Source organism: Urocampus carinirostris, chromosome 10 (assembly GCF_059441175.1).
Source record: "Urocampus carinirostris isolate Australia breed hairy pipefish chromosome 10, RoL_Ucar_1.0, whole genome shotgun sequence".
Classification (NCBI taxonomy): domain Eukaryota; kingdom Metazoa; phylum Chordata; class Actinopteri; order Syngnathiformes; family Syngnathidae; genus Urocampus; species Urocampus carinirostris.
The window spans coordinates 902,647-917,259 of NC_142358.1; the positions used below are offsets into that span (position 1 = coordinate 902,647).

At 38.7% G+C, this 14,613-nt stretch overlaps 1 protein-coding gene across 4 annotated transcripts in view; it reads right to left on the reverse strand.

Annotated features, from left to right (window-relative positions):
- Window positions 1-14,613, reverse strand: part of myo18ab (myosin XVIIIA b) — a 297,356-nt gene that overhangs the window by 240,692 nt on the left and 42,051 nt on the right. For all 4 annotated transcript variants that reach the window (XM_088345491.1, XM_088345490.1, XM_088345488.1 and 1 more), the window contains exons 5-7: window positions 5,528-5,634; window positions 4,926-5,102; window positions 487-697 (exon numbers count right to left, since the gene is read on the reverse strand). In XM_088345491.1, coding sequence (XP_088201617.1) covers window positions 487-697; window positions 4,926-5,102; window positions 5,528-5,634 — 495 coding nt within the window. The remainder of the gene's footprint in view (window positions 1-486; window positions 698-4,925; window positions 5,103-5,527; window positions 5,635-14,613) is intronic.

The window sequence follows — 14,613 nt, forward strand, 5'->3', positions numbered from 1 at the left end:
GAACTACTGTCGTAACAGCGGTATTTTCGAAATTCAATTTATACTGATAATGAATTGCAGTGTCCTCTGACCCCGGAATATTCCTTCATCACAGCTTGAATTTGTTTTTAGCCATCTATCTGGTAACCTTTTTAGCTTTTTATTTTTTCATTATATCTAGCTACCATTTTACCCTTTTTGCTCTTTATCAAGCTAAATTTTGGGCTGTTTTCTAACTACCCATTTAGCTTTGTTTGTAGCTTCCTCTTCGGCTATTTATATGTTTTTTTATTCTTTTAGTCAGCTATCTAGCTCCTATTTAGTTTTTACCCATTTATCTTTTCTAGCTTACTATTTGGGTACTATTTTAGCTATTTAACGTGCTATCTAGCTCAGTTGCTATATTAGAAACTCATGTCAAACTGGGTACACTTTGCTTTAATAAGTAACAAAAAGTAGCTTTATGTTTGAAAGAGGTTAGAGACTCCTGGGATAAATCATACTTACCAGAAAATGTTTTTCCTGTGCTCCCAGCAATTGAGACCACATATTGGACAAGGTGCTGGCAGTTGGTGGTTTTTCCACTGCCAGACTTTCCTAGTAGTACAATGGATTGGTCCTGTCTTGTAGTGAGAAGACTACGGTAGGCTGACTGAGCCACAGAGTAGATATGAGGTGCTAAGTCTTCACGCCGACACCCTTTAAACATATACATCACCTTAGAAAGGGGAAGAAAAAAAATTTGCATTAAAAAGTAATTGTCTTAGGTCATTTTATAGGTTTGAGCTAAGTATATCACGCATTTTTTTCAGGTGCAGTTATTAGGTGCACCCCCAAAAAAAGTGTTTTGTGACACTTTTTAGAAACTGTATAAGGTGCACCAGTGGCATCAATAGACATGATCCCAAAGGGAGGGCATATTCACCTATCATTACCCCCAAACATTTTTGCACAGTACAAATGCACATTAAACATAACCAACAGCACATACAAGAACATCTTACATCAGGTTTCATTATTTCAAACAATAGAGTTTCGAGGTGCTTTTTTCTTCTTGAGATTAAGTTGCACTTTTCCGTAAATTCTGTGTTTTTGACTTTAAAATGGTAAGGTGTATTAAAGATTAAATTGTTTTGCATTTTATCATTTTTTTAGATGTGTAAATATTTTAATTAGTTAGTTACTTCGTTTTCAGGGAGGTGTTAGACAATAAGGTTTTTTTTTTAAACTTTAGTTTATTCTTGTATTTCGTAGCTTATTCGTTGTTGCATTGAATAGTCACTATTATAAATTAATATGTTGTGTCACACAAAGATTCCAATTGCTAAAAAATGTGCGAAATTTAAATGTGTTAAAGGTTCACTGAAGAGTAAAAAAAAAAATCCTATTATAACTTAATGGAACAATAGATTGAAAAATGTATATTAATTCATTTTTTACCCGCACTGCTTGTGATGCATAATCACAATGAATAAATGACAACAACAACAATAATATTACATCATTTTTGCTATTATATTGATCGAAGGGACTCCCTCGAAACCTTGTTTGTTCTTTTTTCCTAGCAGTTTCCTCTTCTCTGATTTTTCCTCTTTTCTTTTTGATCTGCTTTTATCTTCTTTTTTCCTAGTGAAGGATTTTTTATTTTATATAATTGACTATTAGGGATTTAATATAATACAAATTACATTTGTTGAATGCAGTGGGGATTTTTCACAGGGAAGGCTTGGGGTCAGTGTGACCTAGACAAGAATGATGTTTACAAAAAACAACAAGAACGGGGACGGGCTGACGCGGGAAATGGAGACAAGTGTTCTGATTAGCTTTCTTGTTGTGAGTCCTTTAGACATGGCGGCGTCTTTCGGTGAGGAGGTGGCGGCCACGTGAGGAGTCGGCCAGGGGAGGAGTCAGCACGGCCAGGGAAGGAGTCAGCACGCCCCGGGGGAGAGTCAGCACGCCCATGGGTGGTGGCCGATATCCCGACGTGTCAAAAAGATGGAAGACGGAAAGAGATGGGAGCAGAGACGAGAGATGGGAGGCTCGACGAAGACTAATTCGACAATAATTCAGCTAAATTTGATAAAATTCACCTAATAAAATGATCTGCATTTATATAGCGCTTTTCAAGTCAATGAAGACTTCCCAAAGCGCTTTACAATGTGCTTCACATTTACCAATAGCGGCCGTGCAGCCATGTAAGCGAAAACCTGCTTATTGGGGGCATTCAGTTCAGTGTCTTACCCAAGGACACTTCGGTATGGAACACGGAAGAGCCAGGATTCGAACAGTAATCTCTTGATCCCAAGACGAGCGCTCTACCTCTTGAGCTACTGCCAGCCCCTTAATAAATACTTTAAGAAAATAATTCTGGCTCGTGTGGAAAAGCATGTCTCTTGTCAATACGTTCCCATTAAGAAACTAGCATGCATTGTTAGGAGAATAAAGTTTGTGTTTGGTTAATGGAGTCAGATAACTATTTCGAACAATTTGGTAAACGCTACATTAATAATATAGTTTTTTTCCCTAACACTAGCTTTCTGCTTATTTTGTCTTTTTTCCTTTTTTTTCTTATTTTCTTTTCTGCTTAATTCTTCCCCTTATTAAATCAGATTGCGCATAATGTTACCAAATAATTGGTAATAAATGGATTAAGCAACATAAAAAACCTGCTGAGCCGAAAAAGCTGGCTCCTTTTATTCAACTGAGCCGCTTCTTGAAAAATTCCCGTTTCTAAGACAGAGGGGATGAGTTTCCATTATGCGAGGGGTGCGCACAGAGACACGCACACAATAATAAACGCGCACGTCCCCACGTGCAGACACTAGCCTTTCGGCGCATGCACGATTCATTTGCAGCCTGTGTGCCAAGGGTTAACATCATCCTACTGGGAGGGAGGGTGTCACTTTCAATGCTTAAATTGAGCTAAGAAAAAGTGAAACTATATACTCTCTCCTTTAACATGCACGCTATCGTGACTGAAAATAGTGTGATAACAAGATAAGACCTAATGCTTTTTCCTGTGACATTTGTATCCCAAGCTGTCAAGTGGATATTTTCACGCTCCCCCTCCTGCAAATTGGGATTGATTCCCATTACATCCAGTTCGAGCATAGTTGCTACAATTAACATGCATTTGAGGGTCACAATTAAAGTAAAATAATGTATTAGGTTGGTGTTTTGAACAGTTAATTTGAAATGTAGTCTCTGTAGTTGTATTTTATTTTGTAAATATTTTTTGTATTTCTAGAATCAGATTTTTGTGGAAGTTCTATATATTTTATTAGTGTTACTGTAGTTGTATTTTTGTAATATTTCTGCAGTTTTTTTTGGTAGTATTTCCATTGTAATATTTTTTCGTAATTCTGTAGTATTGTTTTTGTATTTACACAGTAGAAATGTTGTGGTATATCTGTAATATATGTGTAGTGTTATGTTTGTAGTATTATTTTGAAGTAGTTTTGGCGCCTCACATGGCTGCACGGCCGCTATTGGGAAAGGTGAAGCACACTGTAAAGCGCTTTGGGAAGTCTTGACTTAAAAAGCGCTATATAAATGCAGATCATTTCATTTTGTTTCATTACATGTCGAAGTGTCCTTGGGTAAGACACTGAACCCTAATTTCCCCAATAAGCAGGTTGGCGCCTGACATGGCTGCACGGCCGCAATTGGGAAATGTGAAGCACACTGTAAAGTGCTTTGGGAAGTCTTGACTTGAAAAGCGCTATATAAATGCAGATCATTTCATTTCATTACATGTCGAAGTGTCCTTCGGTAAGAAACTGAACCCCTAATGCCCCCAATAAGCAGGCTGGCGCCTTGCATGGCTGCATTGGTGTGTGTGTGTGTGTGTGAATGGGTAAAATGTGAAGCACATTGTAAAGCGCTTTGGGAAGTCTTCATTGACTTGAAAAGCAGTATATAAATGCAGATCATTTCATTTCCTTTTATTTCATTTAGTATTGCTGTAGACGTTTTTTTTTTTTGCAGTACTTCTGTAGTAGTATCTCTGTAGTAATATTTATCCGGTTATGTGTCGTATTATGGTTTTATGTATTTTTTGTAGTATTTCTCTAGAAGTATTCTTGAAGTACTTCCATAGCAGTGTTTTAGTTGTGTTTTTGTAATTCTTTTAGTGTTTTCATAGTAGTGTTTTTGTCATCTTCTTATTTTTGTGATATATTTGTGTTTTTGAAGTACAGTGGAACCTCGGTTTTCAAACGCCTCTCAGTTCGAACAAATCATTTCTCGACCAAAAATTTTGAGAAATTCGTGCTTCGCTTTTCGTTCAAAAAATCGGAGTTCGAACGCTGGTACGCTAGGGGCGATGCTGAGCGGCGTACAGGTGTAGATTGACCCCACCCCTCGTGAAGAACTATTGTCACGTGAGCGCGCACTTTTTGCTTTTGTTTTAAAAATCGGTGAACGGAGTGTTTTAACCCCTAATTATGCCTCGGAAGAAGTTCGGTGCAAGCAGCAAAGTTGCTACAGGTGAAAAAAGAAGAGTAGTGCATATAAGAAAGAAATAATAGCCAAATATGAAGAAGGTGTGCAAGTTTCCGATCTTGCTATACATACAGCATGGCTTCTGCTGAGCACCACAAAGGTAAGAAAAACAGCAGTTTCCTTCCGCCGCCACCCCCAACAAAAACAATGCTTGTCCGGTTAATTGGCCGGTCAAAATTGTCCCTAGGTGTGAATCAGCAAGTGAATTGTCTGTCTCTGTGTGCCCTGTGACCGATTTAGGGTGTCCCCTGTCCACTGCTTGAAGACAGGAGGTATGTGTTCCAGCACCCCCGCAACTCTACTAATGATAAGGGGTGCAGATAATGGATGGGTGCACCTTATAGTCAAGTTAATTCAGTCGTTAAGATTGAAATTTAGAGTTGAAAAAATAAAGTAAATCCTTCTTTAATTCTCTATCATGTTTGACTTGCGTTGTGAGTTACCTTCTCTGAGTACATGGAGGCTGGACTGATAGGGTTTATGATGACCATGTTAGGTCCGGCATAAGAGTGTACAAGGTTTCCTCCATAGCGCTGCCTCAAGCAATGCATCACACTTGATTCATTAAGATACAGCAGGGAAGCCAGATCCTCTGATCGATCATATGATGGTGGGTTACCCTAAAAAAAGAAGGTTCAGTAAGAAAAATTTATTTTGGAAGAAATTGTGTTTGAGACTATCTATTTACCCTGGTCATATCCCTCATGAGGTGTGAACGACAGCCACTTACCGCACATATTTTGCACTTGCCACATTCCCAAAAGTCCTTCCAGAACTCATCTCTCTCTCCTCTTTCTGAACCAGGTCTATATGCACATATTAACATCCATACTTCTACACCCTACTTTAATCGCACCCACATCAATCTAGAGACTGCTGTTTAAGACTACTTACATAAAATTAGGTGAACGCATATTATAGAGGTTATTACTGTGTGTTTATGTAATCTGAGCATTAGTAAACAGACAAAAAAAGTGCAACATCTGTCATGTAGCAAAATAATAGAACAGTTGTTTATTTTTCTGAAATATTTACTTTCTCTCACCTTTTCAATGTCGTCCTCGTCCACATCAAGTACAGTTCCATCATGCTCCAATTTGATTTTCACTTTGCCCTCTGGCAAGGAGCCTGGTTCTGCCTTTATCACCGTTGCTGGGCACAGCGCAGAGGACACTTTCCATCAGACTTAAATTATTCTTGTACACACACACACACGAGTCAATTTTAATGAATACTTTTTAAATACATAATTCATTTGTCCCCATGTGTTTTTATTTTGAACTTTATATTCCATAGCCATATCTGACATGCACAGAAGAATTTAAGTATGGAAGCCTTAATTTAATCTATGAAGTGGCCAAACAGTCCTACATCAGATTTTACAACTCTACCAATCTGTCCACACGTTTATCTGTGTTTTTAACAGATTTACAGCTTTTAATGTCATGAAATGTCATTGATTAGTGGTTTTAGAATAGCATTTTTGTCATCAACTCTAAGGCTGCGTCACATTCTTCTCACTTTCACTCGCTATTTGCCCTAGTCACTCGGTTTTGGCGTTCACGTAAAAATGGTATGTGTCCCAATACTCTCAAGACCGAGGGAGAAGTGCTCTCAACCCATGACATAACCACTTCAAATCGAGGGAGGTCGGTACCGCACTTAGAGCGAAGTGAATACCCAGAAGGCTTTGCGAATTCTCAATATCAACAAACATGGCTGGAAAGGAACCGCACAAATGTAAGTAGTTTTCCACAACTACGCATGTATTTGCAACAAAATATATTGAAATATCTTAGTTAGACGTAAATGCAATAGAAAATCGTATTTTCACGCTAAAACATGAACATTGCAAAATCGCTACTTCATATAGTGCACAAATCTACCGAGGGAGCCGCAAAAAAACTTCACACTCCAAACCATAGAGTTGGATAACTGCAGAAAATCACGGTTCAGCCTATCCTTGTTTTTATCTTAAATGAGTCGTGTTTTACATCTACATGGCCAGTCGCTAAAGCAGCATAGTCACAATAACGTTCTGGATGTATGCGCTTGTTTACTTGTGGGAAAAGGTCGGGTTGACATCGTTTGAAGATACTCTTGGCAGACGATTAAGTTTCCTTGAAGATACTCTTGGCAGATGATTAAGTTTCCTTGAAGATAGCGTGCAAGGGACGGGACGCTCTGAACTTGATACGTGATACAGGACCGCCTTTTGGGGTGTAATCGAAGCTTAATCGTCGCTACCAGCTTTAAAAACATTGTCATGTTCCCAGCTCTCTGAGAAACTTCATTGATGCATCAATAAAAGTTGTATCTCCCTCCCACGCGGCTGGCTCCTGTCCATTTTCCTTATCCACATATGAGAAGACTTTTCTCTCGATTATCGAACCTGCAATTTCCCCAACATTCAATGGCGCCCCAACGTGGATTTGGCACTTAAATAAACAGAAAAGGGAAAAGACTTCTCAGTGGAACTGTCTCGAATGAGCGGTTGAGGTAAGGAAAGTTTTTTTTCTCTCCTTGTTTCAATTTGCTTGTCGAGATTCGTGGGAGGACGGGAGCCTGTGACGTCGGAGCTAAATTATGAAAATGCGTGCACGTGGATTTTCCGTCTATAGTCAGGCCCAAGTTCGGACGGATGAGATATATAGACTGAGTTGAGATTTTTTTGTCTGACGGGAATTTTTGTGCTCAGAGAATCCTGTTTGTTGTGGGACATGGCTGCTTGAAAAAGAAAAAAGGATAATTTACCTGGATAAAAGGTGCAGCGGCGTCGGTATTTGTATATTTATTATTGTCTTGAGTTCTGTGTAGAAGCGGTGATAAGACGTCGTCATTTGCTGAAGTGACAGTTCGAGAGTGGACGATCTATATATGGTTAATACGGGGCATGTTTTATGTGTTTCCCTAGTCGATTGATGATTTGGGAGGGACATGTAACCTTGCACTTAAGAAAAAGTGTGGTGCATGGAACCTCGCCATTTTCTACAATCTGAAAGGTTATACCGACGTTAGAAAAATGAGCAGTAATCAGATGTTGTATTATTAAGATATATTCGCATAGAACAAGCGATACGAAGAATGTGTGTGTGACATGAGTCAGGCTGGCGCTGACAGGTGTATTCTTTTACATTTTACGGTCTTGTATGTGCGTTAAAGTGTTTTGCTTTTTTGTGGGTTGTTCTCGCCCCCACCGCTAACCCGCTTACCCCCACCACTCTCCGTCTTTCCCTGTGTGAGTTGAGCTCAACCGTGTGTATTCCCGCTCCGATCACCCCCACCCCACCCCCGTCTTTCCCCCGTCTTTCTCTCCTTTACTTTATGTAACGTTATGTTTGAGTCGTTTACGTTACGAAGGGGGTCATGGAAAATAAATAAAAGTGGAGGGATTACTTAATTCGTCCAGTGCTCCGTTTGCGTGTGGCCTTTTGATTTGTGAGATCTTGTTCCGATAAACGTGATAAGTATAGTTTGGGTAAATTGAGGAAACAATTTGGCAAGCATTTTCAAAAGACAATGAGGAGCAGATTACTCGATCTTGAGGAAGACCATGAAAAATTTAAGAATTTAATTGCTAAGGTGATGTCTTCATGGTCATTTAACCTAGACTAAACATCCGAGTTTGTAAACATGACCGATTTAACAGGATTCAGAAGTCAGACGGACTGTTGAAAAGGGCTGAAGATGGACAGAAAAACAAGCAAAGAACAAACAAAGACGTTCACTCATCCGTTGTCTGCGCCGCTTGTCTACAGCAGGGTCGTGGGGACACTGGAGCACATCCAGGCTGTCCTCAAACAGTGAGCAGGGGGCAATCTGAACTGATTGCAGCCAGTTTCGAGGAGAAAGAGGTAGACAACTGGGCACCAAGGTCAGTGTGGCACTGATAAAGCTCATGGCACATTCCTGCAGCGGATTACGAGTGGAACGTCACAATGGACTGAGCCAGACGGCCAAGGCCGTCGACGGGGCGGTGATAACGAACAACACGAGTCTGCATTGAATCACGCTAGAATCTTGTTGATTGACATAGTGTTTACAAATCTGAGGAATATTGATACGTTTGGATTGTGAATTATTTTATTTTTAACACAGAAAGACTGCTAAAATTGTATTTTGAATCTGCTTTCCAGGAAATCGGTGATGTGTCTCCAGATGCAGGAGCATCAGGAGGATTATTAAGGAGAATAGGTAACAGGGGAATACCTTTGACTTTATATCAGACACAATTGCACAATTTGAAAATATTATGCAAGGGGGAGGTGTGAAATAGCTGGAGAAATAAGGGTGTAGGTCTCCGTATTTACAGGCCACGGTAGACGGAGTGCTCAACCAACATATGAAATTTGTGCAGAGAATAATAATATTAGGAGTAATAGGAATAATAGGAGCAGTGCCATCAAAAGATCTAGGTGCGGAAACAGTAATTAGGTTTTTGATTAGAGAAGTTATTCCGCGATTTGGCATACCGTCAGAAATAAGCTCGGATAACGGTGCGGCATTTGTTCAAAAGGTCGTGAAGGGCATCTTACAAAAACTACACATTAAACAACGGTTCGGTGGGGTTTATCAACAAAGTCAAGGGATGGTGGAAAAGAGTAAATGGAATATTAAAATCAAAGATAAACAAGATCTTTGTGAGTACTAGGCTCAACTGAGGGGATGCGCTACAGTTAGCGCTGATGAGTGATCGCATGCAAACTCATTGGATCACGCATTTAACACCGCATGAAATGCTAACAGGCAGACCAGTACCGCATCTGGGAGGTCCCTATAAGGGGCCGCCACTTGAACAACTACAAACTAAACTGAGAGACTGAGTGAGACAATTGACGGCTGTCATCTACCGGCTGGTGAAGAGACAAGAGTCCAAGGTCGAACAACCATTTGAAAAGACGTCCCAGGGGATCTCGTCTACATCAAGGTTTCAACGAAAGTGGAACCATCCGAGGCGTGAGGGACCGTACACCGTCGTGAGGGCAACGCTGGCCGCAGTCCAGGTCGAGGGTAGCTCAACATGGTACCATCTGAACCACGGTACCACGGCTCACGCTGCCACCGTCAACGAGACCAAGCAAGATCAACAGGGCAGTAACGTTAAATTAGGAAAACAAGATGTGGGTGACAAAGCTGTGTGTGATGATAAATTGTCTGATATGATTGTTACTAGGAGCAGAGCTCGAGAAATCGCAGCGGCGAATGGAAATTGCGGTTCCGAAAGTGCAACCGGAGATCCAAAAAGCGACGCTGCAGTTGCAGACCATGACGCATCATAGGGACAGCAGCCCGGTTAAGTGTGACACTACTGTACGACATGCCAAAACGGTTGAGGATTTGGAAAGTACAAGTACATTTTACCTCATGAAGGGCTCACTGGCCCTGAGGTATGGAAGCTCGAAAGTACCAAAATCAAAAATATTACAGGAAAAAAGAAAAAATGTGAGATATGACGAAAATGTGTAAAATATAATTTTTAGAATATGGTTTCATAAGAAACATGCACTCGAAATCTTTTAAAGGGACAGTGTGTATAAATTGACCCCAAGATGTCTTTGCACTGTGGAGTGCAACCGAAATAAAAGTGCTTAACAGGATGAATAGGAGAGTCACAGTGCCCACATAAGCACTATTTTTCACTGCCTCTAGGTGATGCTCATGTTATGTTATGGAAAACTCTAGTAACTCCAGTTTACAGTCACGTAGTCACACCAGCAGTCCCTGTTTTGGATGTAAATTGCTAAAAATACTTTATAAGAAAGCTAATTAAACGATTTAGGTTCACTATCAAGACATTTCTAATAAAAACTCGCAGGAAAAAACCTTAACCGAGAACGAACGTTTTATCCAGAAGCTGTAGCAAAGAAACTCAAACGTTTTGATTGGGTAAGTGTTAGGAACTATAAACAGGACATGCGCATTTTGCTCCATTGCCCAGCGCCTGTGCTAAAAGTAAATACGTAAGTATCTTCAGTTGTAGGGATTTTTAACATTTTCATTTTGAGACAAAATGACAGACAAAATGAGCGTCAGCACTCATAAGTGACGGCGGGAGGGAGTCGAATTTTAAGTCACTCAACACTCAAAACGTCACACAGTGAAAATTAAAATCGCTGAATGAAAGTACCGTAGAAATACTACGACAGTAATACGGTAATAGAGAAATGCCCCTACAGGTATACTAAACAGTATCACAAAACTAACGATTCAATATAGTACTTTAAAACAAAGATAGTACACTACATCAATTAAAAATAAATAACTACAGAACTAAATACCAAGTTAAGTGCAAGAAGGGCATTTATGAGCTGGCTCTCTTCAATAAATTGAGAAAAAAGCCGTTTTGTCCAATGAAAAAGACTGACTTACCCAATTACCAACAACAATGACGTAATCTCGAAGCGACGAGATCTCATTAGCTAAGATCGGCGTGCAGAAGAATAAAAACTCATACAGCAAAACCAAAGTAACGATGATGTAATGCGTTGAATCTTTGTTAACGAGGAATTAAATGATAATGACAATTTAAAGGAAAAGGTTGCGTCCCCAGCATGGATGATGCATCTGGGACACAGGAACATGGTGAAATGAGAACACTGAGTGTATACAAGATAATTATACAGAATAGTTTAAAAAGAAAGAATGTTTAAATAACAAAACTAATCATCTCTCGTTGAATATGCGAATGGCAAAAGGGTAAGAATTTTTAAGACGTGTAGTTATGCTCCTAATAAAGCAAGGGCGAGTAAAACAAAGAAGACGACTGGAAACCGTCCATAATTTCAGTGTCCATCTTTTCGTTGGTTATAAATGGACAAATTCAAAAGAGGCGTAATACATAAAAAGATTGTTTCCTTAGTTTTTCTCATATTCAATAATAGATTACTAGTGGTATGAATGATTTCGAATCATCAAAAATTGAAAGAAGTTTGAAAATGACGACATATTATCACAGGGAAGAAAATTGGAGACTAGAAATCATTAATAACGTAGCTGAAGCTATTTCAGTCACTGAATGAAATATTTCTTTTAAAAAGAAAAGAAAAAGAAAAACAAAGGGAACTAAGACAATTGCGTAAAAACGAAGATTGTTGCGCGGAATAAAAGATTAAGATAGTAATATAAAATAAATACGAGTCAACAAGATAATTCATGAGTGACAAGTAGGTATTGCTTTATATCGAATCAACAATAAGAGATTATGATTACAGAGGGATGAAAAGACAATTAGAAATTTTTGACATTGAGTTTGAGTTGGCAGTTTTTTAGGACAATTGATTCCACACTGAATTTTTTAGAATGAGTGTTACGTTCGACAAATGATTAATAAATGTGAAACAATAGCTGACTTATGGTTTGGTTAAGTTAAAATGAAACATTGTCTATGGAAAACAGCATTTTTTTTAGAAGACAATGAGAAAAAGATTGATCAATCCTGGAAAGGATTAAAGGAATTAAAAATAACGGATTAATGGATTTCGAGACATGGGAAATGAATGGAAATTAATTAAACTAAGATAATGTCTACTAGTACTTAACTTTAGAGAAAAATTTAGAAATTGAATAACCTGGCTAATTCACTAAAACATCTCAGTACGTAAGCACGATAAAACTTAACGAGACTCTAAGTGCCCCTGAATTCCCAAAAAAAAAAGTTAACCTAGTATATTGTTTTGCTTTAATTCTGAAAGAAAAGAAAAAAGAAACACTAAGACAAACATACAACATAAGTTATTTAAATAAGGATAATTTGCTGAAAATTGGGTATGAAAAACTCGCGACAAAAGTATGAAAAACAACACATTATGTAGTGTTTTTGGAGTTCCCCAGGGTCTTGAAGAGCACTATATAAATCCAGACCATTTATGATGGAATGGAATATACCTTTACGGACATAGTTACAAAACGGGTTCACATATTGTAACTGACAATTAAAATTTGGCATGACACTCCATCTTCAGAGTTAGGTAAAGGAACGGAAAAGATAAGGTTATAGTTATAAGTAATACAATATTTACACAAAAATGTGCATGTAAAATGTTACATACAGTTGAGGTATGTGTAATATGCATTTGGTGAAAAATAGTCATTGTAGTGCAAAAAAGTTGTCAGCATTGTGCAAAACATATAACAGTATTTTTATAGATGAGCTATAAAAATAAAAGGAAATTATTAAAAGGATCAATATCTAATTGAAGGCAAATAAACATAGACATAACATGTTGTTTTGCTTTAGAATAAGAAGATACGTACCACGCAATACATAAAATTGTATTATAGAAAAAGATGCTGAGCACAGGGGTAAACGAATTAATCAAATACATTTTTCCACAATTGGGTCAGAATTAAACCTCTAGGGTTTAATCCAGCCATTCATGTGCAGTAAACCAAAGGAGAACAAGAAATGGGATGGTAAAGTATTACAATAATGTAAATCCTACTACAGAAATTCTATGAAATTACTAGAAAACGGAATATAGAGCTTGAAAACCGGGACATAGTATATGGTACGGCTATAATTCTAAAAAGACCAACTACAGAAATTCTGCAAGAATACTGCTACAAAACTACAACAGCATTAATACTAGCGCTACTAAAGAAATCCTGCAAAAATATAGCCTCAGGTGTACTACAACCTACTTCGAAAATATTACAGAATCTTATTTAATCTTATTTTGTAAATATTATAAGATACTACTGCAGGAATGGTTGAGTTAAGTGCAGAGCGGACCAGAACTCAATCGCTCAACGACCAGTTACTTCTATTCAGCAAAATTGTCCAACGCTCAGGGAAAAAACAAAACAGCAACTGGCCTACAGGCAAACAGGAACTCAGACTAGGAATACTCATAAAACAGGCTTTTACTCAGAACGGGCAAGCCCTTAAGAAGGACACACGCAAATTAGACGGTCGCCACGGCGACCATGCTGGACATGACAGAAATACTACATACGTGCACAACTACAATAACACAGTTGTACCTCTACTTATACGTTTAATTGGTTCTAGCAGTAAATATGGAATGATGAAACTATTGTAAATCGAAACACATTATCAATTTGAATCAATTGGATTGAAACGGGATTAGTCCGTTCCGAATGCAACCGAACCTTGTTGAATCAACTGCAACTGCCCTGAAGGTATGCTGGTGTTCAGTAGGGGTTCATACATATACACAAAATAGATAAACATGAAATAAATATAATGAAATATAACATCATAACTGTAAATGAGAAAAACTGGATGTGTCCCCAGGCTCGTGACGCCAAAAGTTTGCCCACCCTTGACTTAGAACCATTGTTTTTGGGACGATGGACTGGTGGTTAATTGCGCTTTTAATGACGGATTTCTTTTTAGGTTCTTTTTAAGAAGCAGAATGTTGGAAAAAAAATTTTGAGCTGATTGTAGGCGATGATGAAATAGGTCGATAAATTCTCTATAGAGCGTGACGTCTCGTTTGGTTTCATGTTATAGTCATCATAGTTCCATTCCACTCCATTTAGTTATTAGTATCGATACGACGACACACACACACGCACACTGCTGTCGTCTTAATAAAACTGAATCGTCTCTGCACCGCACAACACAGTGGCCACGATCACACTCTCAGTCCACTCTTGGCGCCCATACTCAGTCATCCCTCTCCTCAGAGCGCCCTAAACCTTGCTTCCTTGATTGAGTAGAAGGACGTGTATAAATAGTGCAATTGCGATAGAAGACAAGTTTGAATTACTGAAATTCCGAGTATTATGGGATGAGTCAGACGAAAGAGAGACGTGCAACCAGTCGGAGTGCCGATGGACTACCAGAAACCAAATGTGTTAACGACAGTACAGACTAAAGTGACGGATAATATGCTAAACCTTAATGTGACGATACAGGCGAGAAGGGTACCGACACACCAAAGTCCAGAAAAACCTACACCCACGGCGACAGCACTGAAGAGTGAGGTTACAACGCCGACAGCCAAAAATGAGTGCACGGCCAGTACGTAAAATTCGGGAAATTGTGTAGAAGAGGAAAACCATAACCCTAACTCGGTAGTTGTGTAGGCGCATGGTCTCAATGTGCACGGACTTTGATTTGACTAATTAACTTAAATTTTTGTGGGCCATCTGTCTTGTTTTATG